This window comes from Engystomops pustulosus, chromosome 3 (assembly GCF_040894005.1).
Source record: "Engystomops pustulosus chromosome 3, aEngPut4.maternal, whole genome shotgun sequence".
Classification (NCBI taxonomy): domain Eukaryota; kingdom Metazoa; phylum Chordata; class Amphibia; order Anura; family Leptodactylidae; genus Engystomops; species Engystomops pustulosus.
In genome coordinates, this window is record NC_092413.1 from 8,172,974 (window position 1) to 8,197,712 (window position 24,739).

At 45.7% G+C, this 24,739-nt stretch overlaps 2 protein-coding genes across 3 annotated transcripts in view; one reads left to right on the top strand and one right to left on the bottom strand.

Moving 5' to 3' along the window:
- The window catches only part of CLIP4 (CAP-Gly domain containing linker protein family member 4), a 90,108-nt gene that overhangs the window by 2,285 nt on the left and 63,084 nt on the right, over positions 1–24,739 (top strand). The gene's annotated exons all lie outside the window — the stretch shown is intronic.
- PCARE (photoreceptor cilium actin regulator) lies at positions 1,503–24,315 on the bottom strand. Of its 2 annotated transcripts, XR_011854006.1 has the most exons (3): positions 19,995–24,315; positions 2,827–4,562; positions 1,503–2,767 (listed from the first exon to the last, which is right to left on the bottom strand). XR_011854006.1 is itself a non-coding variant. In XM_072139967.1 (2 exons), the coding sequence occupies exons 1-2, from the start codon at positions 24,062–24,064 to the stop codon at positions 4,412–4,414; spliced, it is 4,221 nt and encodes a 1,406-aa protein (XP_071996068.1). In that variant the 5' UTR covers positions 24,065–24,315; the 3' UTR covers positions 1,503–4,411. The 2 variants fall into 2 exon arrangements, 1 of the variants encoding a protein (XP_071996068.1); XM_072139967.1 differs by having other exon boundaries at positions 1,503–4,562.

The window sequence follows — 24,739 nt, forward strand, 5'->3', positions numbered from 1 at the left end:
CATGTGTTTGTTCTCATAGCTGTGGAGGGAGGGCCCCCCGCCCTCACTGAGCCTGACTAACCCTAATACCTGCTCATGCCCTCTGCAGTAACAGATGTCTAAAAACATGTTCTGCAGCAGCTGATTATCATAAAGTTTTATAGCATTGAGGAGGTTCTGCAGCAGCTTAGGTGTGTATCATGAGGTGCTGCAGCAGCTAAGATATGTATGAAGAAATTCTGCAGCAGCTGAGGTGTGTATGGAGAGGTTTTGCAGCAGATGAGGTGTGTATTATGATGATGTTCTGCAGCAGCTGAGGTGTGTATGAAGAGGTTCTGAAGCTGCTGAGGTGCATATTATGATGATGTTCTGCAGCAGCTCAAGTGCGTATTATGATGATGTTCTGCAGCAGCTCAAGTGCGTATTATGATGATGTTCTGCGACAGCTGAGGTGTGCAGCCCATTATATAAGGTAAAGGAAGCGACCCCCCTCCCTAAGAAATATTTAAATATTAAATATTTAAATATTATTTAAAATATTAAAAATTAATTTCACAGATTTTGGGGCTCATTTACTTACCCGGTCCATTTGCGATCCCGCGGCGTGTTGTCCGACGAGGATTCGGGTTCTGCCGGGATTCACTAAGGTTGTGCGTCCGATATCCACCAGGTGTCGCTGCTGCGCTGAAGTCCGCCGGAGTTCACCTTCTTCGCCTCAGTGTATGTGAGTGCTTGATCTTTTTTAAAAAATTTCGCAGCTTTTCCGAATCCGTCGGGTTTTCGGACTGCCACGCCCCCCGATTTCTGTCGCATGAAAGCCGGTGCTGATGCGCCACAATCCGATCGCGTGCACAAAAATCCCTGGGCAATTCGCCGCAAATCGGAAATATTCGGGAAACCCGACAAAAAATGCGCGATTCGGAGTAAATGAGCCCCTTTGTGTCTAGTCTAGGCAGTAGTCGCACCCAGAGCTGCATCTATAATCCTGCCTACATAAAGGATGGACAAAACACAGTAACCTCTAAGGATTTACACAATTTTGGCAGCCCCATAATGTGATTCAGGCAGAATTCTGAATGCAGCTTTGGATGTGACTGGAGTAAGACATAATAAATCAACAAGTACAATACAAACTTCATATGTAGAACGATGATGAAGATGATGACCCCCGTATTATGTTACTGAATCCTGATCGCTGTATAAGGACATCGTTCTGCGACTTTCTAATAGACTTTGTGGCTCAATTCCTCAGCATCTTTAAGATCTCCGCTTGCTGCAAGCGGAACACTTCCTCGGAATAAATCTCCTGCTTTGCTACAATGTAACAGCGCAGGAAAAATGTTTCAGTCAATTGATATTGGCAGCTGCAGGACTTCCCATGATCCCAGTGATGAATCTCTGCTTCCATCAGATGGTGTTCGGGGGGGGGGGGGGATCACCTACCTGCTGCTCTGTATACAGTAATGTTACAGCATAGTCCATGTATAAACTGCACAGACAACAAAGATAAAATATTAAGGCAATTCATATTTATTTAAGGAGACAAGTACTGACTGACCGGACGCTGCATAACACTGAGCTTCTAAGAGTCAGGGGTCAAAGGGTGATGCCCGAAATGTGCCTATTAGGTTTCTACAGCAGGTGTGTTACCCAAAATGTTTTGTAAATATGCCCCAATGGGGGAGGGGGGTTATCAGTCGCCCCATGCCTGATTTTAAAGTTGCAAACATCTTTCGGACTGGTTGAATTTTAAAGCAAATTTACAATGAAAATCCATCCTGATAACCCGGGGACATTACTCATAGATCCAGGCACCGGGACTGTGGTATCTGCTTATATTTCTTATCTTATGGCAATTGTTTACTTTTTAGAATCAACTTTAACAATTTTGCTAATGAGCCAGAAGGGATCTGGGGCGTTACCAAAGCCCCTCCGTGCATTAGCTTCACAGGATATTACACTGTCTCCCCTCCCCTTGAGCCTATCTTTCTCCCTCTGGCTGCTGTAATCTCACACAGTGGGAGGGGGAAACTGCTCCTGCACAGTGTAACAACCTGTAACACCCACAAAACCATTTTGGCTTATCATTATAATTTTTAAAGTTGATGTTAGAAGGAAGGAGACCATGGATAAGAAGATACCACAGTCCTGGGGCCTGGATCTAGGAGTAATGTCCCTGGTTTATCAGGATGGATTCAGATGGGGGATTTCCTTTAACTCGTCCTTTCTGTGAGTGTAGTCAGGGCTTAGCGGGAGGGGTTTTACGAGGAAGTACTTTACTTTTGGATATCTGGGCCTCCATTCCTGTAAGAAGATAGCTTAATATGTAAAACTAAGGCTGGAGCCACATGCACTGTTTTGTCTGCGTTTGAAACCGCAAACGCAGACGAAGCCGCACTCTGCCTGCGATCGGGAATGAGCCGTCAGTGTTTTGCGTCAATTTAATGCAAAACACCGGTGGCTCATTCCCAAGTACAGGCGTTTCCATAGAAACGCCGATGCGATCGGACCGCGAACCCCACCGGTGGGTGCGGCTTTGTCTGCGTTTTCAAACGCAGACAAAGCGTTACGTGTGGCACCAGCCTAAGGCCCAGTTTTCTGAGAAATCTGAATTTGTGCAGAAAAGATCCATAAGACGTGATCGCAGATGCGTCAGGATTTATCACTAATTACTTTAATGATGCGTTTTGGGTTGTGTGATTTTTCCTGTGCATGCATATAAGGTTACATCTCGTCTGGAATGGCTGCTCAGGTGCTGGTTAAGGTTGTATTCTGGCTTGTATCTTGCCTGGCACACACTCTGTGGATGGCACAGCTTGCCAGGCCCTGGTTTTGGTTGTATCTTGCCTGGCACGCACTCTGTGGATAGTATGGCTTGCCAGGCCCTTGTTAAGGTGATGGCACACTTTGCTGTTTTAAACGCATTTTTGGGCCGTTTTTAAGCAGTCTGTCAGAAAACGCATCCATTTTTGACAGGTTTGACCAATTATCTTAATTGAAACTGGTCAAAAAAGCATCCGCTTTTTGACAGACTGCTTAAAAAAGGGCCCGAAAATGCGTTCAAAACGCCACGTATGCCATCACCCTTAGGCTATATTCACACTGCTGTTGCCCGCCCGTACCGTACCGTAGCGGGCAACGGCAGTGTACGGGGAGAGGAGGAGGAGGTGAGCGCAGCTCACCCCCGCCCCTCTCCATAGCAACCTATGGCGCACGGCGCCGTATTACAGGAAAAGATAGGACATGTCCTATCTTTTTCCCGGGTACGGAACGATACGGTGCCGCACATGTGCGGCACCGTACCGCTCCCGTAGGGTGCCGTGCGCCCATAGAAGTGTATGGGGGACGTATATCGGCCGTATATACCGCGGCCGTATATACGTCCCCCATACGTTCGTGTGAATATAGCCTTAAGGTTGTATTCTGGGTTGTATCTTGCCTGGCACACACTTTGTGGATGGCACAGCTCGCCAGGCCCTGGTTTGGGTTGTATCTTGCCTGGCACACACTCTGTGGATGGCACAGCTTGCCAGGCCCTGGTTTGGGTTGTATCTTGCCTGGCACACACTCTGTGGATGGCACAGCTTGCCAGGCCCGGGTTTAGGTTGTATCTCGCCTGGCACACACTCTGTGGATGGCACAGCTTGCCAGGCCCGGGTTTAGGTTGTATCTTGCCTGGCACACACTCTGTGGATGGCACAGCTTGCCAGGCCCGGGTTTAGGTTGTATCTTGCCTGGCACACACTCTGTGGATGGCACAGCTCGCCAGGCCCTGGTTTGGGTTGTATCTTGCCTGGCACACACTCTGTGGATGGCACAGCTTGCCAGGCCCGGGTTTAGGTTGTATCTCGCCTGGCACACACTCTGTGGATGGCACAGCTTGCCAGGCCCGGGTTTAGGTTGTATCTTGCCTGGCACACACTCTGTGGATGGCACAGCTTGCCAGGCCCGGGTTTAGGTTGTATCTTGCCTGGCACACACTCTGTGGATGGCACAGCTTGCCAGGCCCGGGTTTAGGTTGTATCTCGCCTGGCACACACTCTGTGGATGGCACAGCTTGCCAGGCCCGGGTTTAGGTTGTATCTTGCCTGGCACACACTCTGTGGATGGCAGGGGTTGCCAGGCCCGGGTTTAGGTTGTATCTTGCCTGGCACACACTCTGTGGATGGCAGGGGTTGCCAGGCCCGGGTTTAGGTTGTATTCTGGGTTGTATGATATTACCAGGCACCTATTTTGGGTTGCCAGCACAGAGGATGCATGCCTGGGCCTAGTGTTTGCCTTAGCTGACATGTTTGTATCGCACTGGGTCATGCGCTATCACCAGTATATACATCCATGTCTCTCTGCAGTGCAGTCCTGTATATACAGACACCTCACTAATAACAGGGAACGCTCCCCAATAAAGCACATTGTATCATCTTCAGGCTTCTCATCATTGAGTGCTGGGATGGTCCAGTCCTTCCTTCTGGAATCCCTGGCCCACTACGCACAGCTGGGATTCCGTTACAGTGTGAGCGGTTGCTCTGGGATCCGCTGGGCCCTGGCTCGGAGGCTCGCTGTCCTTCTGAGTGGATTCCTCAGCCCTGAAATGAGAAGAGCGGCTTAATGCGGAGACACTAACCAGCGGTGACGCTAAGCACACGGCGATAATCGCATTATCAGACTCCTACCGAGACGCCAATAATCCTGCGGCTGCAACATGTACAAGACTTGTTCTACCTACTACAGGAGATCTCCCCCCTAAAATTATGGGCACAACAAGAGCTTGTACAAGGGATAGGATCCTGTTATATAATAGGGGGACTTCTAATAAGACAGGACATAGTGATAGGGTGCACAGCCCCAGGACTGGATGGGGTCAGGGGCAAAGGATGAAAGGTCCCTCAGAGTGACCCCCCTCCAACCCACGCAATGTCCCCTTATGCCCCCATGACCTGTCCTTACCTTTCAGGGTCATCAGAAGACTCTCTGGTGCCGCATTACCCCCTCATCCCCACAAAACTACATATATTATATAAACAGCAGCTCATCCCTATGTATGACAGATAAATCTATACCATGGATTAGATACATCAGCTCAGCTCTATAGATGGTAGATACCTCTATAATGGCAGCTTAGATACAGCAGGTCAGGTCTATGTATGGTGGATACCTCTATAATGCCTCTTCAACGGCAGCTTAGATACAGCAACTTAGCTCTATATATGGCCAATACCTCTATAATGACAACTTAGATACTGTAGCTCAGCTCTATACATGATGGTACAACAATGCTGTATAGCTGCAGATCAGATACAGCAGCTCAGCTCTATGTATGGTAGATACCTCTAAAATGGCAGCTTAGATACAGCAGCTCAGCTCTATGTATGGTAGATACCTCTATAATGGCAGCTTAGATACAGCAGCTCAGCTCTATGTATGGTAGATACCTCTTTAACAGCTTAGATACAGCAGCTCAGCTCTATGTATGGCAGACACTCCTATAATGGCAACTTAGATACAGCAGCTCAGCTCTATGTATGGTCAATGCATCTATAAAGACAGCTTAGATACAAGGACACAGCCCAATGAGCTACCTCTAAAACAATAGCTTAGATACAACAGCTCATCTCTACAAATGGTATATGACTATATAATGGCAGCTTAGATACCGTACCTCAGCCCTATGTAAGGTAGATACCTCTATGTTGGCAGCTTAGATAGAGGGGCTCAGCTGAATTAATGGTCAATACCTCTATAATGGCAGCTTAGATACAGCAACTCAGCTCTATGTATGGTAGATACTTCTATAATGGCAGCTTAGATACAGCAACTCAGCTCTATGTATGGTAGATACTCCTATAATGGCAGCTTAGATACAGCAACTCAGCTCTATGTATGGTAGATACTCCTATAATGGCAGCTTAGATACAGCAGCTCAGCTCTATGTATGGTAGATACTCCTATAATGGCAGCTTAGATACAGCAGCTCAGCTCTATGTATGGTAGATACTCCGATAATGGCAGTTGAGATACAGCAGCTCAGCTCTATGTATGGTAGACACTCCTATAATGGCAGCTTAGATACAGCAGCTCAGTTCTATGTATCATAGATACTCCTATAATGGCAGCTTAGATACAGAAGATCACTTCTATGTATGGTAGATACTTCTATAATTACAGCTTAGATACAGCAGCTCATCTCTATGTATGGTCAAAACTTCTATGTTGTCAGCTTAGATATAGGGGCTCAGCTGAATGAGTACGTCTATAATGGCAGCTTAGATACAGCGAACCACTGTAACCCTTATTACCACATCACTGTTTAGGGAGCCAATGATTGCGGCCGTTTGTCATGCGCTGATCTGTGATTCTCCTCCTTGATTGGAAACTTGAACAAGACCTGCACTTGCACGACTTCCGACCTCTTAAAGGGGCGTACACTAAACTTTACAACCAATACTGATCTGCCCTAATCCGTTTAAGGGTCCTTCCGGGGGTCTTTTGGTCTGAGCAATAGTGCATTTAGACAACATCAAAACCTCATGTGACCCCATTCATACAATCTCTCGGAATTGTTGGGGGACACATTGTTCAGGGCCCTCAAATGTATGAATAAAATGTATGATCCACTTCAGCTCCTGTTGGTCTTTGTTACACAGTCCTATAATTGTGGCTTCCTGCAAGTACCACTAGAGGGAGCTCAGTGCATACAATGTATACATCTGCCATTGAAGTCATGGATCTATAGACATGTACATTCAGCTTGTGTTATTATGGGTAGGGCAGTATGGGGGCAGCCGCCTGAGCTTCTGGACCCTGTTCTGTCGCCTGTATAGTCAGTCATAATCTAATCAGTAGTCTGTGTCTGTATAGTAACTTCAGGTAGCAGCTACTTACTGCAATTGTGTCCAGATCCCTTTCAGTGCCCTATATATAGGTTGTAGTACGCTATACGGAGCTATATATGGTGATATATAGATATAGTTATGATTTCCCTGTACCCCACCTTCACCAGTGCATGATGGGATGGGATTTATACCAGCAGGGGTGTTGTCTTCTTTTCTTTGGCAATGAATAAGATCAATTATCACCAAGTTCCAACAAGTTTCCATATAAATGGGGAGCGGTAGACGGAGCCCTACATGAAAGATGCTGAACATCCCGAGCCTCATCAGGATTAGTCTCGGCTTTACATCCAGAAGAACAAATAAACAGGGCGAGGCGTGGACAGAGCCGCCCGTCACAGCCTCAGCCGCCCCGCTATTGTAACGAGGGCCTCATAGACTGGGACTATAATCCGGGGTTATTAATAGGAGCCCATGCATGTCATGTACATCTAGTCTGCAGGATTACATGGGATATACCACAACTAGGCGTGACTACCCATCCGCTACTAGAAAGTACAAATTGTACAAAAGGAACCTATCAGCAGGTGTGACCATACAGACTGCAGCCAGTGTTATGTATTGTCCCTGGAGAGATGTGTAATCAGACCTCACACTGCTGTGCACTGTGCTCTCTGCAGCCAGTGTTATGTATTGTCCCTGGAGAAATGTGTAATCAGACCTCACACTGCTGTGCTCTGTGCTCTCTGCAGCCAGTGTTATGTATTGTCCCTGGAGAGATGTGTAATCATATCTCACACTGCTGTGCTCAGGGCTCTCTGCAGCCAGTGTTATGTATTGTCCCTGGAGAAATGTGTAATCAGACCTCACACTGCTGTGCTCTGTGCTCTCTGCAGCCAGTGTTATGTATTGTCCCTGGAGAGGTGTGTAATCAGACCTCACACTGCTGTGCTCTGTGCTCTCTGCAGCCAGTGTTATGTATTGTCCCTGGAGAGATGTGTAATCATATCTCACACTGCTGTGCTCTGTGCTCTCTGCAACCAGTGTTATGTATTGTCCCTGGAGAAATGTGTAATCAGACCTCACACTGCTGTGCTCTGTGCTCTCTGCAGCCAGTGTTATGTATTGTCCCTGGAGAAATGTGTAATCAGACCTCACACTGCTGTGCTCTGTGCTCTCTGCAGCCAGTGTTATGTACTGTCCCTGGAGAGATGTGTAATCAGACCTCACACTGCTGTGCTCTGTGCTCTCTGCAGCCAGTGTTATGTATTGTCCCTGGAGAAATGTGTAATCAGACCTCACACTGCTGTGCTCTGTGCTCTCTGCAGCCAGTGTTATGTACTGTCCCTGGAGAGATGTGTAATCAGACCTCACACTGCTGTGCTCTGTGCTCTCTGCAGCCAGTGTTATGTATTGTCTCTGGAGAGATGTGTAATCAGACCTCACACTGCTGTGCTCTGTGCTCTCTGCAGCCAGTGTTATGTATTGTCCCTGGAGAGATGTGTAATCAGACCTCACACTGCTGTGCTCTGTGCTCTCTGCAGCCAGTGTTATGTACAGTCCCTGGAGAGATGTGTAATCAGACCTCACACTGCTGTGCTCTGTTCTCTCTGCAGCCAGTGTTATGTATTGTCCCTGGAGAGATGTGTAATCATACCTCACACTGCTGTGCTCTCTGCTCTCCGCAGCCAGTGTTATGTATTGTCCCTGGAGAGATGTGTAATCAGACCTCACACTGCTGTGCTCTGTGCTCTCTGCAGCCAGTGTTATGTATTGTCCCTGGAGAGATGTATAATCAGACCTCACACTGCTGTGCTCTGTGCTCTCTGCAGCCAGTGTTATGTATTGTCCCTGGAGAGATGTGTAATCATATCTCACACTGCTGTGCTCTGTGCTCTCTGCAGCCAGTGTTATGTATTGTCCCTGGAGAGATGTGTAATCATATCTCACACTGCTGTGCTCTGTGCTCTCTGCAGCCAGTGTTATGTATTGTCCCTGGAGAAATGTGTAATCAGACCTCACACTGCTGTGCTCTGTGCTCTCTGCAGCCAGTGTTATGTATTGTCTCTGGAGAGATGTGTAATCAGACCTCACACTGCTGTGCTCTGTGCTCCCTGCAGCCAGTGCTATGTATTGTCCCTGGAGAGATGTGTAATCACACCTCACACTGCTGTGCTCTGTGCTCTCTGCAGCCAGTGTTATGTATTGTCCCTGGAGAGATGTGTAATCAGACCTCACACTGCTGTGCTCTGTGCTCTCTGCAGCCAGTGTTATGTATTGTCCCTGGATAGATGTGTAATCAGACCTCACACTGCTGTGCTCTGTGCGGCCAGTGTTATGTATTGTCCCTGGAGAGATGTGGAATCAGACCTTTGTGTATGCTGTTAGTAGCAGCAGGACCAGGGCCGGATCATAGGGGGGGCGCACGGGGCGCAAGCCCCGGGGCCCCCACCACTTTTCCCTTAACCGCCCGATTTTGCCCATGACCGCCCGAATCGCCCACTGTGTATTTGGGTCCGGGCTTACTACCGCACTACCGGGGCATACTAACTCTTAATGCTATGGCAGAGCCAGGGAACAATAAGTTCCCTGCTCTGCCATTTGACGATCCGTGTAAAACCAAGATAGCGGCGCCCGGTGTCCACGGTGCCGGCGCCGTGTGTGACGTAACTGCGCCGGCTGCTAGCAGGGCACCGCCATCTTGGTACACCTCCGAAGATAACCGCAAGGGAAGAAGACGAGGACGGCGCGCATCGGGGGAACGGAGGAAGGTGATGTACAATTTTATTTATAAAATAAACTGTATATAACTGTATATAGTTATCATTGGTGGGGTATATAGTTAGTTATTATAAAAGGTGTTGTGTATATAGTTATTATTGGGGGGTATATAGCTAGTTATTATAGGAGGTGTATATAGTTATTATAGGAGTATATAGTTATTATAGGGGGTAGATAGTTATTATAGGAGGTGTTGTGTATATAGTTATAATAGGGGAACTGTATATAGTTAGTTATTATAGGGGGGTGTATATAGTTATTATGGGGTCTGTATATAGTTGTTATAGGGGGACTTTATATAGTTAATGCTGGGGGTGCATATAGTGATTACTAGCGGCTGTGTATAGTTATTGTTAGGGAGTTGTATATAGTGATTGTTAGGGGTTGTATATAGTGGTTGCTGGGGGAGCTGTACACAGTGATTGCCGGGAGATGTATATAGTGGTTGCTGGGGGAGCTGTATATAGTGGTTGCTGGGGGAGCTGTATATAGTGATTGCTGGGGGAGCTGTATACAGTGATTGCTGGGGGAGCTGTATATAGTGATTGCTGGGGGAGCTGTATATAGTGATTGCTGGGGGGAGCTGTATATAGTGATTGCTGTGGGAGCTGTATATAGTGATTGCTGGGTGAGCTGTATACAGTGATTGCTGGGGGAGCTGTATATAGTGATTGCTGTGGGAGCTGTATATAGTGATTGCTGGGGGAGCTGTATATAGTGATTGCTGGGGGAGCTGTATATAGTGATTACTGGGGGGCTGTATATAGTGATTACTGGAAGCTGTATACAGTGATTACTGGGGGCTGCAAATAGTGATTGCTGGGGGCTGTATATAATGATTGCTGGGGACTGTATATAGTGATTACTGGGAGCTGTATATAGCAGTTGCCGGGGGAGCTGTATATAGTGATTTCTGGGGGAGCTGTATATAGTGATTGCTAGGGGAGCTGTATACAGTCATTGCTGGTGGAGCTGTATATAGTGATTGCTGGGGGAGCTGTATATAGCGGTTGCTGGGGGAGCTGTATATAGTGATTGCTGGGGAGCTGTATATAGTGATTGCTGGGGGAGCTGTATACAGTGATTGCTGGGGAGCAGTATACAGTGATTGCTGGGGGGCTGTATATAGTGATTGCTGGGGGAGCTGTATACAGTGATTGCTGGGGGAGCTGTATATAGTGATTGCTGGGGGGCTGTATATAGTTATTGTTGGGGGGCTGTATATAGTGATTACTGGAAGCTGTATACAGTGATTACTGGGGACTGTATATAGTGATTGCTGGGGGAGCTGTATATAATGATTGCTGGGGACTGTATATAGTGATTGTTGGGGGAGCTGTATATAGTGATTGTTGGGGGAGCTGTATATAGTGATTGCTGGGGACTGTATATAGTGATTGTTGGGGGAGCTGTATATAGTGATTGCTGGGGACTGTATATAGTGATTGCTGGGGGAGCTGTATATAGTGATTGCTGGGGGAGCTGTATACAGTGATTGCTGGGGGAGCTGTATACAGTGATTGCTGGGGGAGCTGTATATAGTGATTGCTGGGGACTGTATATAGTGATTGCTGGGGGAGCTGTATATAGTGATTGCTGGGGGAGCTGTATATAGTGATTGCTGGGGGAGCTGTATATAGTAGTTGCTGGGGGAGCTGTATATAGTGATTGCTGGGGGAGTTGTATACAGTGATTGCTGGGGGAGCTGTATATAGTGGTTGCTGGGGGAGCAGTATATAGTGATTGCTGGGGGAGCTGTATATAGTGATTGCCGGGGGAGCTGTATATAGTGATTTCTGGGGGAGCTGTATACAGTCATTGCTGGTGGAGCTGTATATAGTGATTGCTGGGGGAGCTGTATATAGTGATTGCTGGGGAGCTGTATATAGTGATTGCTGGAGGAGCTGTATACAGTGATTGCTGGGGGAGCTGTATATAGTGATTGCTGGGGGGCTGTATATAGTGATTGCTGGGGAGCTGTATATAGTGATTGCTGGGGAGCTGTATATAGTGATTGCTGGGGGAGCTGTATACAGTGATTGCTGGGGAGCAGTATACAGTGATTGCTGGGGGGCTGTATATAGTGATTGCTGGGGGAGCTGTATACAGTGATTGCTGGGGGAGCTGTATATAGTGATTGCTGGGGGGCTGTATATAGTTATTGTTGGGGGGCTGTATATAGTGATTACTGGAAGCTGTATACAGTGATTACTGGGGACTGTATATAGTGATTGCTGGGGGAGCTGTATATAATGATTGCTGGGGACTGTATATAGTGATTGTTGGGGGAGCTGTATATAGTGATTGTTGGGGGAGCTGTATATAGTGATTGCTGGGGACTGTATATAGTGATTGTTGGGGGAGCTGTATATAGTGATTGCTGGGGACTGTATATAGTGATTGCTGGGGGAGCTGTATATAGTGATTGCTGGGGGAGCTGTATACAGTGATTGCTGGGGGAGCTGTATACAGTGATTGCTGGGGGAGCTGTATATAGTGATTGCTGGGGACTGTATATAGTGATTGCTGGGGGAGCTGTATATAGTGATTGCTGGGGGAGCTGTATATAGTGATTGCTGGGGGAGCTGTATATAGTAGTTGCTGGGGGAGCTGTATATAGTGATTGCTGGGGGAGTTGTATACAGTGATTGCTGGGGGAGCTGTATATAGTGGTTGCTGGGGGAGCAGTATATAGTGATTGCTGGGGGAGCTGTATATAGTGATTGCCGGGGGAGCTGTATATAGTGATTTCTGGGGGAGCTGTATACAGTCATTGCTGGTGGAGCTGTATATAGTGATTGCTGGGGGAGCTGTATATAGTGATTGCTGGGGAGCTGTATATAGTGATTGCTGGAGGAGCTGTATACAGTGATTGCTGGGGGAGCTGTATATAGTGATTGCTGGGGGGCTGTATATAGTGATTGCTGGGGGAGCTGTATATAGTGATTGCTGGGGGAGCTGTATATAATGATTGCTGGGGACTGTATATAGTGATTGCTGGGGGAGCTGTATATAGTGATTGCTGGGGGAGTTGTATATAGTGATTGCTGGGGGAGCTGTATATAGTGATTGCTGGGGGAGCTGTATAAAGTAGTTGCTGGGGGAGCTGTATATAGTGATTGCTGGGGGAGTTGTATACAGTGATTGCTGGGGGAGCTGTATATAGTGGTTGCTGGGGGAGCAGTATATAGTGATTGCTGGGGGAGCTGTATATAGTGATTGCCGGGGGAGCTGTATATAGTGATTTCTGGGGGAGCTGTATACAGTCATTGCTGGTGGAGCTGTATATAGTGATTGCTGGGGGAGCTGTATATAGTGATTTCTGGGGGAGCTGTATACAGTGATTGCTGGGGGAGCTGTATATAGTGATTGCTGGGGGAGCTGTATATAGTGATTGCTGGGGAGCAGTATATAGTGATTGCTGGAGGAGCTGTATACAGTGATTGCTGGAGGAGCTGTATATAGTGATTGCTGGGGGGCTGTATATAGTGATTGCTGGGGGAGCTGTATATAGTGATTGCTGGGGGAGCTGTATATAGTGATTGCTGGGGAAGCAGTATATAGTGATTGCTGGGGGAGCTGTATATAGTGATTGCCGGGGGAGCTGTATATAGTGATTTCTGGGGGAGCTGTATACAGTCATTGCTGGTGGAGCTGTATATAGTGATTGCTGGGGGAGCTGTATATAGTGATTGCTGGGGAGCTGTATATAGTGATTGCTGGAGGAGCTGTATATAGTGATTGCTGGGGGAGCTGTATATAGTGATTGCTGGGGGGCTGTATATAGTGATTGCTGGGGGAGCTGTATACAGTGATTGCTGGGGAGCTGTATATAGTGATTGCTGGGTGAGCTGTATATAGTGATTGCTGGGGGAGCTGTATATAGTGATTGCTGGGGGCTTTATATAGTGATTGCTGGGGGGCTGTATATAGTGATTGCTGGGGGAGCTGTATACAGTGATTGCTGGGGGAGCTGTATACAGTGATTGCTGGGGGAGCTGTATACAGTGATTGCTGGGGGAGCTGTATACAGTGATTGCTGGTGGAGCTGTATACAGTGATTGCTGGGGGAGCTGTATATAGTGATTGCTGGGGAGCTGTATATAGTGATTACTGGAAGCTGTATACAGTGATTGCTGGGGGCTGTATATAGTGATTGCTGGGGGAGCTGTATACAGTGATTGCTGGGGGAGCTGTATACAGTGATTGCTGGGGGAGCTGTATACAGTGGTTGCTAGAGGAGCTGTATATAGTGATTACTGGAAGCTGTATACAGTGATTGCTGGGGGCTGTATATAGTGATTGCTGGGGGAGCTGTATACAGTGGTTGCTAGGGGAGATGTATATAGTGATTGAGTGGGGGAGCTGTATATAGTGATTACTGGGGGGCTGTATATAGTGATTGCTGGGGGAGCTGTATATAGTGATTGCTGCAGGAGCTGTATATAGTGATTGCTGGGGAGCTGTACATAGTGATTACTGGGGGGCTGTATATAGTGATTACTGGGGGGCTGTATATAGTGATTACTGGGGGGCAGTGTATAGTGATTACTGGGGGAGCTGTATATAGTGATTACTGGGGGGCTGTATATAGTGATTACTGGGGGGCTGTATATAGTGATTACTGGGGGGCTGTATTTAGTGATTACTGGGAGATATATATAGTTATAGGGGACTGTATATAGTGATTGCTGGGGGAGCTGTATATAGTGATTGCTGGGGGAGCTGTATATAATGATTGCTGGGGACTGTATATAGTGATTGCTGGGGGAGCTGTATATAGTGATTGCTGGGGGAGCTGTATATATATTGATTGCTGGGGGAGCTGTATATAGTGATTGCTGGAGGAGCTGTATATAGTGATTGCTGGGGGAGCTGTATATAGTGATTGCTGGGGGAGCTGTATATAGTGATTGCTGGAGGAGCTGTATATAGTGATTACTGGGAGCTGTATACAGTGATTGCTGGGGGAGCTGTATATAGTAGTTGCTGGGGGAGCTGTATATAGTGATTGCTGGGGGAGTTGTATACAGTGATTGCTGGGGGAGCTGTATATAGTGATTGCTGGGGGAGCTGTATATAGTGATTGCTGGGGGAGCAGTATATAGTGATTGCTGGGGGAGCTGTATATAGTGATTGCCGGGGGAGCTGTATATAGTGATTTCTGGGGGAGCTGTATACAGTCATTGCTGGTGGAGCTGTATACAGTGATTGCTGGGGAGCTGTATATAGTGATTGCTGGGGGAGTTGTATATAGTGATTGCTGGGGGAGCTGTATATAGTGATTGCTGGGGAGCTGTATATAGTGATTGCTGGAGGAGCTGTATACAGTGATTGCTGGGGGAGCTGTATATAGTGATTGCTGGGGGGCTGTATATAGTGATTGCTGGGGGAGCTGTATACAGTGATTGCTGGTGGAGCTGTATACAATGATTGCTAGTGAGCTGTATATAGTGATTGCTGGGGGAGCTGTATATAGTGATTACTGGGGGAGCTGTATATAGTGATTGCTGGGGGAGCTGTATATAGTAGTTGCTGGGGGAGCTGTATATAGTGATTGCTGGGGGGAGCTGTATATATTGATTGCTGGGGGGAGCTGTATATAGTGATTGCTGGGGGAGCTGTATACAGTGATTGCTGGGGGAGCTGTATATAGTGATTGCTGGGTGAGCTGTATATAGTGATTGCTGGGGGAGCTGTATATAGTGATTGCTGGGGGAGCTGTATATAGTGATTGCTGGAGGAGCTGTATACAGTGATTGCTGGGGGAGCTGTATATAGTGATTGCTGGGGGGCTGTATATAGTGATTGCTGGGGGAGCTGTATACAGTGATTGCTGGTGGAGCTGTATACAATGATTGCTAGTGAGCTGTATATAGTGATTGCTGGGGGAGCTGTATATAGTGATTACTGGGGGAGCTGTATATAGTGATTGCTGGGGGAGCTGTATATAGTAGTTGCTGGGGGAGCTGTATATAGTGATTGCTGGGGGGAGCTGTATATATTGATTGCTGGGGGGAGCTGTATATAGTGATTGCTGGGGGAGCTGTATACAGTGATTGCTGGGGGAGCTGTATATAGTGATTGCTGGGTGAGCTGTATATAGTGATTGCTGGGGGAGCTGTATATAGTGATTGCTGGGGGAGCTGTATATAGTGATTGCTGGGGGAGCTGTATACAGTGGTTGCTGGGGGAGCTGTATATAGTGATTGCTGGGGGCTTTATATAGTGATTGCTGGGGGGCTGTATATAGTGATTGCTGGGGGAGCTGTATATAGTGATTGCTGGGGGCTTTATATAGTGATTCCTGTTGGGGCTGTATATAATGATTGCTGGGGCGCTGTATATAGTGGTTGCTGGGGGGCTGTATATAGTGATTGCTGGGGGAGCAGTATATAGTGATTGCTGGGGGAGCTGTATACAGTGATTGCTGGGGGAGCTGTATACAGTGATTGCTGGGGGAGCTGTATACAGTGATTGCTGGGGGAGCTGTATATAGTGATTGCTGGGGAGCTGTATATAGTGATTACTGGAAGCTGTATACAGTGATTGCTGGGGGCTGTATATAGTGATTGCTGGGGGAGCTGTATACAGTGATTGCTGGGGGAGCTGTATACAGTGATTGCTGGGGGAGCTGTATACAGTGGTTGCTAGAGGAGCTGTATATAGTGACTACTGGAAGCTGTATACAGTGATTGCTGGGGGCTGTATATAGTGATTGCTGGGGGAGCTGTATACAGTGGTTGCTGGGGGAGCTGTATATAGTGATTGCTGGGGGAGCTGTATATAGTGATTGCTGGGGAGATGTATATAGTGATTGAGTGGGGGAGCTGTATATAGTGATTACTGGGGGGCTGTATATAGTGATTACTGGGGGGCAGTGTATAGTGATTACTGGGGGAGCTGTATATAGTGATTGCTGGGGGGCTGTATATAGTGATTACTGGGGGGCTGTATATAGTGATTACTGGGGGGCTGTATATAGTGATTACTGGGGGGCTGTATTCAGTGATTACTGGGAGATATATATAGTTATAGGGGGCTGTATACAGTTAATGCGGGGGGCCTTTGTATAGCGATTTCTGTTCCATGTCTGGACTACATTTAATGGGGGGCCCCCACCAGATTTTGCGTGATATGTGGATTCATATTTCGGAATTTTAGTTCCTCTAAGTGTGCTGGGCCTTGTCCTCACACTGCTGTGTTTTTAAGCTCTGTTCATTGAGCTGCTATACTTCTCCTCTAAGAAACTAAGAACATTCAACCAGAAATTTGCTGCAGCTTTTCCTCAGAGCAAAGAGCACAGCCGTGTAAGGACATGGGCCCTATAAGCAGGCATAGAAACTACTGTGCTGTCTACAAACATTGTAACTATTGTAGCTTATCCAAGTGCGCTGGGCCTTGTCCTCACACTGCTGTGCTCCTAGCTCTGTGCACTGAGCTGCTACACATTGAGACTGTAATAACATTCAACCAGAAATCTGCTGCAGCTTTTCTTCAGAGCAGTGTAAGGCGATGGCCCTATAAGCAGGCATAGACACTACTGAAACCTGCTAGCGCCCTGGTGGATTCCCTGCAATGCAAGCTGCTTTTAGGGAAATATGAAAGCATAGTAGACTGCACTTCCCTGCTGGAGGGGACTTTTATTTAAAGGGGTTTTCCCACAAAACAAGTTAGGCCCTATCTACAGGATAGCGATGAGACAAGAACGGCGGGGGGGGGGAGGCTTCCGACGGAGGTACCTCGGACCCCCGTTCTCGTAATCTGTGGGGGGGGGGTTCACTAAGACCCCCACCCTTGGATAGGGCCTAACTTTTCTTTGTGGGAAAACCCCTTTAACGTTTGTTCAAACACTGTGGTCACATCAAACCAGTGATTGGTGGTGGGGAAAGTGTAAAACACCCCATCATCATGATACTGATGAACTATCCATAGGAGAGGTCAACAATAAGTTCTGGAAAACCCATTTCCGAGGATCTCGGTCAGACATGTCCTTAGTTCTCTAAGCAGATCCAAGACTTGTGTTGTGATCCAACAGATAAAGAGTTGCTAATAGAGAATATGACAGATTATCAGGATGTCCGGACCATCAGACGTTGCGTTACTGTGACTTTCCAGTAGATGTTTCCTCTATAGAATTAACATCTATTAATCACCAAACATAAAAGCCACCCGGGCGTGTAACATCCAACCTGAGATCTCATTAAATCTCCCGGCCTCCTCCTCTGCCCTTGTCCTCCAATCTCCTGATTGACTTTGAGAGAAATTAGTAAGGGCCATAAAGTAGTCGCTCACTTTTACAACGTAGTCACCCGCTGGCATAAAGTTTGATTCACAAACCATCTAAAACTCACTCGGCAAAAGTAGGATGTGACTAAGAGGATTTACATATTGGAAGCAGCGAAGGCGGAAGAGGGCGATTTGTCAAAAATACAGGTGGCCCTAAAAAGTCATCTCCCGGCACTGAGGCTTCGACGTGACAAATAATGGCACATAAATAATGGTGACTGATTAGTCATGTCTGGTCAGAGAGAAGTGTTACTATATAAAGTCGTCACCTTTAGTTCATTCTCCGGAACTATTTCATTTCTTTTGATTTGACTTAAAATAATCATCTCCCCGGTCGACCGTTAATAACCCGACTTATTGTCGTGACATCAGTTTCATTAATTCTAGCACTCTGGTAGATGGGATGAAGTAAGCCGGAGGGCGGTGAAAGGATTAGCAGGAGGATCTCTACAACTTCCCTTACCAGACATTGATGGAAGATGAAACTTTCCTTTACAAACAATGGTAACAGCTAGAGAGAGCTGAAGAGGGTCGGGCAGGGAGGAGACCTCAGCAGACGGAGACTCAACACTTCTACACCACGCTTTCCCAAACTTTGGGTCAAAGCCAGCTTGGAGGGGGGTCCTAGGGGTCACACATCCCTCAGGAACCGAATGCGACAAAGTCAGATGACTTGCCCATTTGGACCAATGAAAAGCCGACAAAGATTGCTTCGTTCTAGTCATGTGATAGGTACATCCCCCCTTAGAAAGTAAAGTCAATTCAGTCAATGATCTGTGAGCTAAGGCATTAATAAATGAGGTCTAACCTCATTGTTCTGGCACAAAGTAATGTCTAAAGTAAGACTTGGCTTAAAGGGAACCTGTCACTACATTTTTCATACATACAGCTAGTGACAGGTTCCTATAGATCCCTATTAACTAAATGCCACACTTCTTTTAGCTACATAGTTTCCCTTACATCTCCATAAAATCAACTTTATGTTATCTTACCTTGCATCAGAGGGGGCGTGTCCTGCTCTGTTGGCCCCTCCCATCTACTCCTCCCCATGCCATTTTGCCTCCATTTAGTACTGCATGTCATGTGACCAGGGTGATGTCATCTAAGGTCCTTTACCCATTAACATTTGCAAAGTCTACCGCATGTATATATCTGATCACATGAAATCACAGCAGTCTCCACGGACTTCTACTCCTCCCCATCCTCCATGGACTCTGTTGTGATTTTATGTGATCAGATACATACATGGGATAGATTTTGAAAGTGTTGACTGAGTAAAGGAAAGGACCTTAGATGACATCGCCCTGGTCACATGATATGAAGTGCTCAATGATGCAACAAAACTCTCTCTCAACTTTCCAGGAAGGCACCGTGTAAAACATTTGACACAGATTTTTCTACCTCTAATAAGTAAACAGAGCTGTATATGTCTGTAGTTGCATATTGGCAGACGGTCCCTAAGTACAATTCCTTACAGCAGCATGTCCTAGCACTGAGACCTGTCAATCAGGAACAAATAGACAGGGCAATGCAAGTAAAATGTTATATGCTGGACTCTATTAATATTGCAGCCATGGAAAGAAACCATTTAAGGATAAGAGCAATGCTTTTTAATCATAGTAATTTTATGAAGTATTTATTTTGGGTGGGTTAATTTAAATGGCAGGTTCCCATGGAGCCTGGTTCTGACAATATGCACCTTCCTCAGGATGTGCAATATCTGAACAACAAATCTGTTCATAACTAGTCCTGCCCTTCACGAAGAAGTTGCTACATTTCTAGCCAAATCTAGACTCCAGACTAACATGTTGTAGCAAACTACTAGAGTGATCAATAATCTGGAGACAGCTGTATCCACCTCTCAGCTGGTTATAAATGGTAACGACTGTAAATACATTCTAGAACACAACTCAAGTGGAGACTCTTAAGCTAGCCTCAAAATCTTCATCTGTGATGATGAGATATGAAGTTCTAGAACAGCTGGAGAATCAGAGGCTACAGTCAACATAAAAGGGGAAACAAGTCGATAAACCTTACTACTACTAAAATATAGATAATCGTAGGCAACATACAAGACATCATTTTTTTTCACCCAATATAATTTGTATTATTTCCTACCTGGCTTGTTGAAGAGCCATATCACTCACAGCATTCGCAGAGATGGATGTTGGAAGCCGCAGCTGAACCCTTGGTCTTCTTTCAGAATAAGACCTTCGGACAAAAGGTTGAGGATTGGCTGCACTCATGGCAACTCTTCTCTGTTGGTCATCATTCAGACGAAGAGAAAAAGTGTGCCTCAGGACAGGACCTTGAACGTGGTTTAAGTTTACAGTGTCTGGCCTACTGATGCCTGGGGGTGATGGGGGCTTGGCTTCAAATAAGGAAGAAGATGACGGGCAAAATATTGACTGTGCATTGCCAATCATTTTTGGAGGCTGTTGTTCCTCAGAACTGCGTCTTGAACCACTATGGGATGGAGAAACTGGTGGAGATGGTGTAGAATAATTAGGGGGGCTAGGCTCACGTCGAGACTGTGGTGGGCTTGGTAACTTCCGATGACTTGGGGGGCTTTGTTGGTTTCGGATCTGCGGTGTATTTGGTAGCTTACGTTGGGTTGGTGGACTTTGCTGTGTTCTTACTTGAGGGGGACTTGGCAGTCTATGCTGGATTGGTGGACTCTGTTGTCTTCGTATTCGAGGAGGACTTTCTTGCCTATGCTGGGTTAGTGGGCTCTGTTGCCTTCTTATTTGAGGGGGACTTGATTGTCCATGCTGGCATTGTGGACCCTGGTGACTTCGTATTTGAGGAGGACTTGCTTGCCTATTCTGATTTAGTGGGCTGTTTTGTCTTCTTATTTGCGGGGGACTTGCTTGTCCCTGCTGGCATAGTGGACTCTGTTGTCTTCGCATTTGAGGGGGGCTTGCTTGTCTATGTTGGTCTGGTGGACTCTGATGTCTTCGCATTTGAGGGGGACTTGGTAGGGTTTGCTGGTTTGGTGGACTTTGTTGTCTTTGTATTTGAGGAGGGCTTGGTAGCCTTCGTTGGCTTGGAGGACTTTGTTGTCTTCCTACTTGAGGAGGGCTTGATAGCTTTCGTTGGGATGGTGGGCTAGGCAGCTTTCGTGGGGATGGGGGACTAGCCAACATCTTCTCTTTAGGAGGACTTGATGCACCTGGACCACTTGTTATGTTGGATGTTTTCTGGATAACAGTAGATGTGTGCTGTAAATGGGCATTAGATTTTTGTGTAGCCTTGATAGTTGGTGGACTTATCAGTTTTTTATCTGTGGACGTAGACAAACCAGCAGGCCTAGTAGGAGAAAGTTTCCTTAAAATCTCATTTCTTTGCAAAGTAGGAGAATATTGGTTTCCTTTAACCACAGATGTGACAGGACATGGCATATTACTATTTTTGCCAGGACCCACCCCCTCACCATCACCTGGATTTTGTAAATGGATTATTTTGTGTGACTGTTTATACAAATTGGCAGCCTGTTCCATTTCATGCTTTTTCTGAAGGTCTGTGCATAATTCCTTACTACTAGAGAGTCCATCAGACTGAAAAGAGTATTTTCTAAGCCCATTTTTAACATGATCCTCTTTTCTGCTTGTTCTATCTTTAGAAATGTAAATATCAGTCATATTTTTGCTCGGTAACACATTTTGTATATTTATTGAGGTCTTCATTTTTTGAGACAGGGGTGACTTCATGTAGCACGTAAAGCTGGTGTCTTTCATCTGCTCATTAGCTGAGAGTAAGTTAAAGGAATCATCCATTAGTATTTCAAGTGGAGGAGGTGGCAAGTAATCCAAGTCTTCAACTTCACATTCGGTATTAGTTGTAGCAGGATCATAAGGTGTTGAAGATACCAGTAAACCAGCAGTGATGGTACATGCATTCGGATCAGTAGTAGTCTCTTCACCCGTTGGGAATACATGACTTTTGTTATCTAAAGGTTGTAATCCTTTATAAACCGGAATTGTCGGAGGTAGTACAGGAACTCCATATTTTCTAACACATCTAAGGGGCCCCAAAGTCTTCACACTTGTGGTTTTTCTGTTGTCATCCACTGGACTAAATGTTTGGATAAGTCTCCGAACAGACTGTCGTGGAGATACATTTAGGTTATCCGGCTTTTGCTCTGCCAAAATACACTTTTCAGTTGCTTTGTTATCTTGTGGATTTAACAATGTTCCGGAAACCTTAGTTTTTGATTTGCTACTTGTATCCTTTGCTATATTTGTATCAAACTTTCGTATAGCAACTTTGTCCTGACTGGGTAAGATGTTAAAACTTTTATCAAGACAGGCCTTTAGTTTGTTGGTGGCTGAATTGTTACTCGAGGTTATTGGAGCAGCATGTGAAAATGACTTACTATTTGTGTTTTGTGTCGTGTCTTTGCTTTCTGTTGACGAGTATAGTTGTTCCAGCTTTTTGCTGAGTTCTTTCTGTGTTCTTTGAAGTTCTAAGAGGGTGGGATCCTCGGCGTGACTTCTAAGTGACTCTGCAGATCGAGACCTTCTGTGCTTTGAGGTTCTCCTGTTGCTCCCATCTGCAGTACTAGGCCTAACAATGTCTGTATTTACTTCTTCTCTAGTCCACACATTACTTATTGATTTACCAGGAACAAACTTGATTTTTTCACTGATGGCTTCTTTCATTTTCAACGTCATCTCCTCATTTTCTGGGTTCTCCAGCCATTTAGGTGAATGTTTATAAGGACCCATGCCAGCCGGTGAGGTCAGAGGTCTCTGTGTTAAAGTGATCTGACTTGATAAACTTTTATTATCGTCACTTTCATCACAACTTTCATCGCTGCTAGATGATTCTTCTGATTCGGGATCAAGAGTACTGTCTTCTTCTAATGTGGCAGTGGTCCCTAGTGAACTCATTGAAGGGCTGCTTGACATACTTGCTTGTTTAGAAATTCCAGAATTATTTTTTCGTTCCCTGGTTGAGTTATTAGTATTTTCTCTTTGAGTAAATGAGCTGTTACTAATTAAATTAAGGTCAGCCATCTTGTCTTTATTCGTTGATGCTTGTTGTGTTGTTACAACTTCACTTGTTGCCAAACTCACCTGACCCCATGAGTTGATACTTGACTTCCTTCCCATCTTATCAGGAGATATATATCCTCTCAAAGATTCTGAATCTCCACCAATGCCACTATCTTCAGAATAAAGAGTCGCATCATTTGCACGGTGCTGCGTAGATCCGGCTGCCAAATCCTCCAAAGATTTGATCATCTTCAGGAGTCTCTCGTCACGTCGCTCCTTTTGTTTCAGCTTGTCTTGAAATTTGTCAACAGCAGATTGAAATAAACTGCATGCATCCTGCAGGGCATTGGTGGTCACAGAGGACACTGTGCCGTTTAAGGATTGCATTTTATTAATTGTATACTGTAATAACTGTTGCAGAAGATCTGGTTGTTCAGCAGGATTTCCTTTCCCCAAAGGCCAAGTGAGGTTTCTTCCTACAGTTTTTAAAAGTTTTTCTCCATCTTCTGCAATTTCATCCAAGCATAGATTGATATCGTCAAATCTCAGGGCCATGAAGCTAATCATCTGTTGCATGATGAGGTGAGTCTGGGTCGCTTGGTTCGCCATGGAAATGACAGCCTCATACTTTGAGAGATTAGGGTTGAGGAATGCATAGGCATCCTGGTGAGCCTTAACAAGCTCGTCAGGGAAATCAACCTTTTTTTCTATGTCAAGAAAATCAGCTTGACTTGTTTTCGCACGTCGACTATGTTTACCAACCCTTTGGCTTTTTGACTTCCTACTTCTTCGTGAATTTCCATCTAGTTGCCTTGTTCCCGAGACCTCTTGCTCAGAACCAGTGGAACTATGTTTTCTTACAGTTCTCCTCCTTTGATATGTTAAATTAACCATTGTTTCATCGGCAGTATTGAGTTTTTCATTCTTCTCTTGATCTTCAGAGAAAGATCCATTACGAGAATGTACAACAGAGCCAGTAGAAACACTCTTCTCCGGCTGACTAGTCTGGTGGCTTCCCTTTTGCATCCCCTCTTTCTGATTGAGTTCTTCATTTTTATAGTCGGAAAGAGGGACTGTTATCCCATTAATATCTTGGTCAGGGGGAAGAAGAGCTTTGTTTTTCTTTAAAGGTTTAGCAGCATTTTTTGCAATTGTTTGAATGATCCCACTATGAGAAGGTGAACAGCCCATCCTGTAATTCTGCCGTATAAAATTTTAGCAAATAGGTTAATAGTCCTTACGTTTTGGCTTGGTCCATGGAATTGATGCTCCAAGATGACAATCCATTGTCCACAGGTTAAAAAAAAACCAAACAAATCTTCTTCCTCTATTTCGAAACAAAGTGCAAAGTGTATTGCAATCCGGTTCACAGCAGCTGCAAACGAGCATAAGAGCTCCGTTGTCTATAGATAGACGTCTCTTAGCGTTTCTGCTCCCTTTCCACTGACAGATGTCAAGTGCAAATAGGATTTGGAGCTTACAGGATTAAACATAGTTGCTCAACGGATAAAGTATCTTTCGTTGGAAGAAACAACAGGACAACAATATTTTTCCAATCTACTCCTCTACATTTTCTTCTGGGAGAAAGTTTTCATGTACGAAATAAAAGACAACAAAGAATACAATTTCAAAGGAAATTGATTTTATTCCAAATAGAACTTCCCAGTGCATTTTAACATTAGGAGCGTATCCGACATAGAAAATGATAAAGGAACACTTTGTAAATCTTCTGCGTTTAGGATCCATTTGTTTTTTGCTTCTAAATAGAATACTGCTGTGTGAAAGTGTTATAAATGGCATAAAATATATCTTACAATTTAGCAGGACTATAGAGTATGGAGGCTTGGCTTTTCTCACCACTCCAAA

Bases quoted from the DNA above. Each gene is read 5' to 3' on its own strand.
- PCARE (XM_072139967.1), bottom strand. From the start codon at position 24,064: ATGGGCTGTTCACCTTCTCATAGTGGGATCATTCAAACAATTGCAAAA. The intron at 4,563-19,994 runs GTAGGAAATAAT...TTCTCATTTCAG, and splicing joins ATGGCTCTTCAACAAGCCAG to GGCTGAGGAATCCACTCAGA.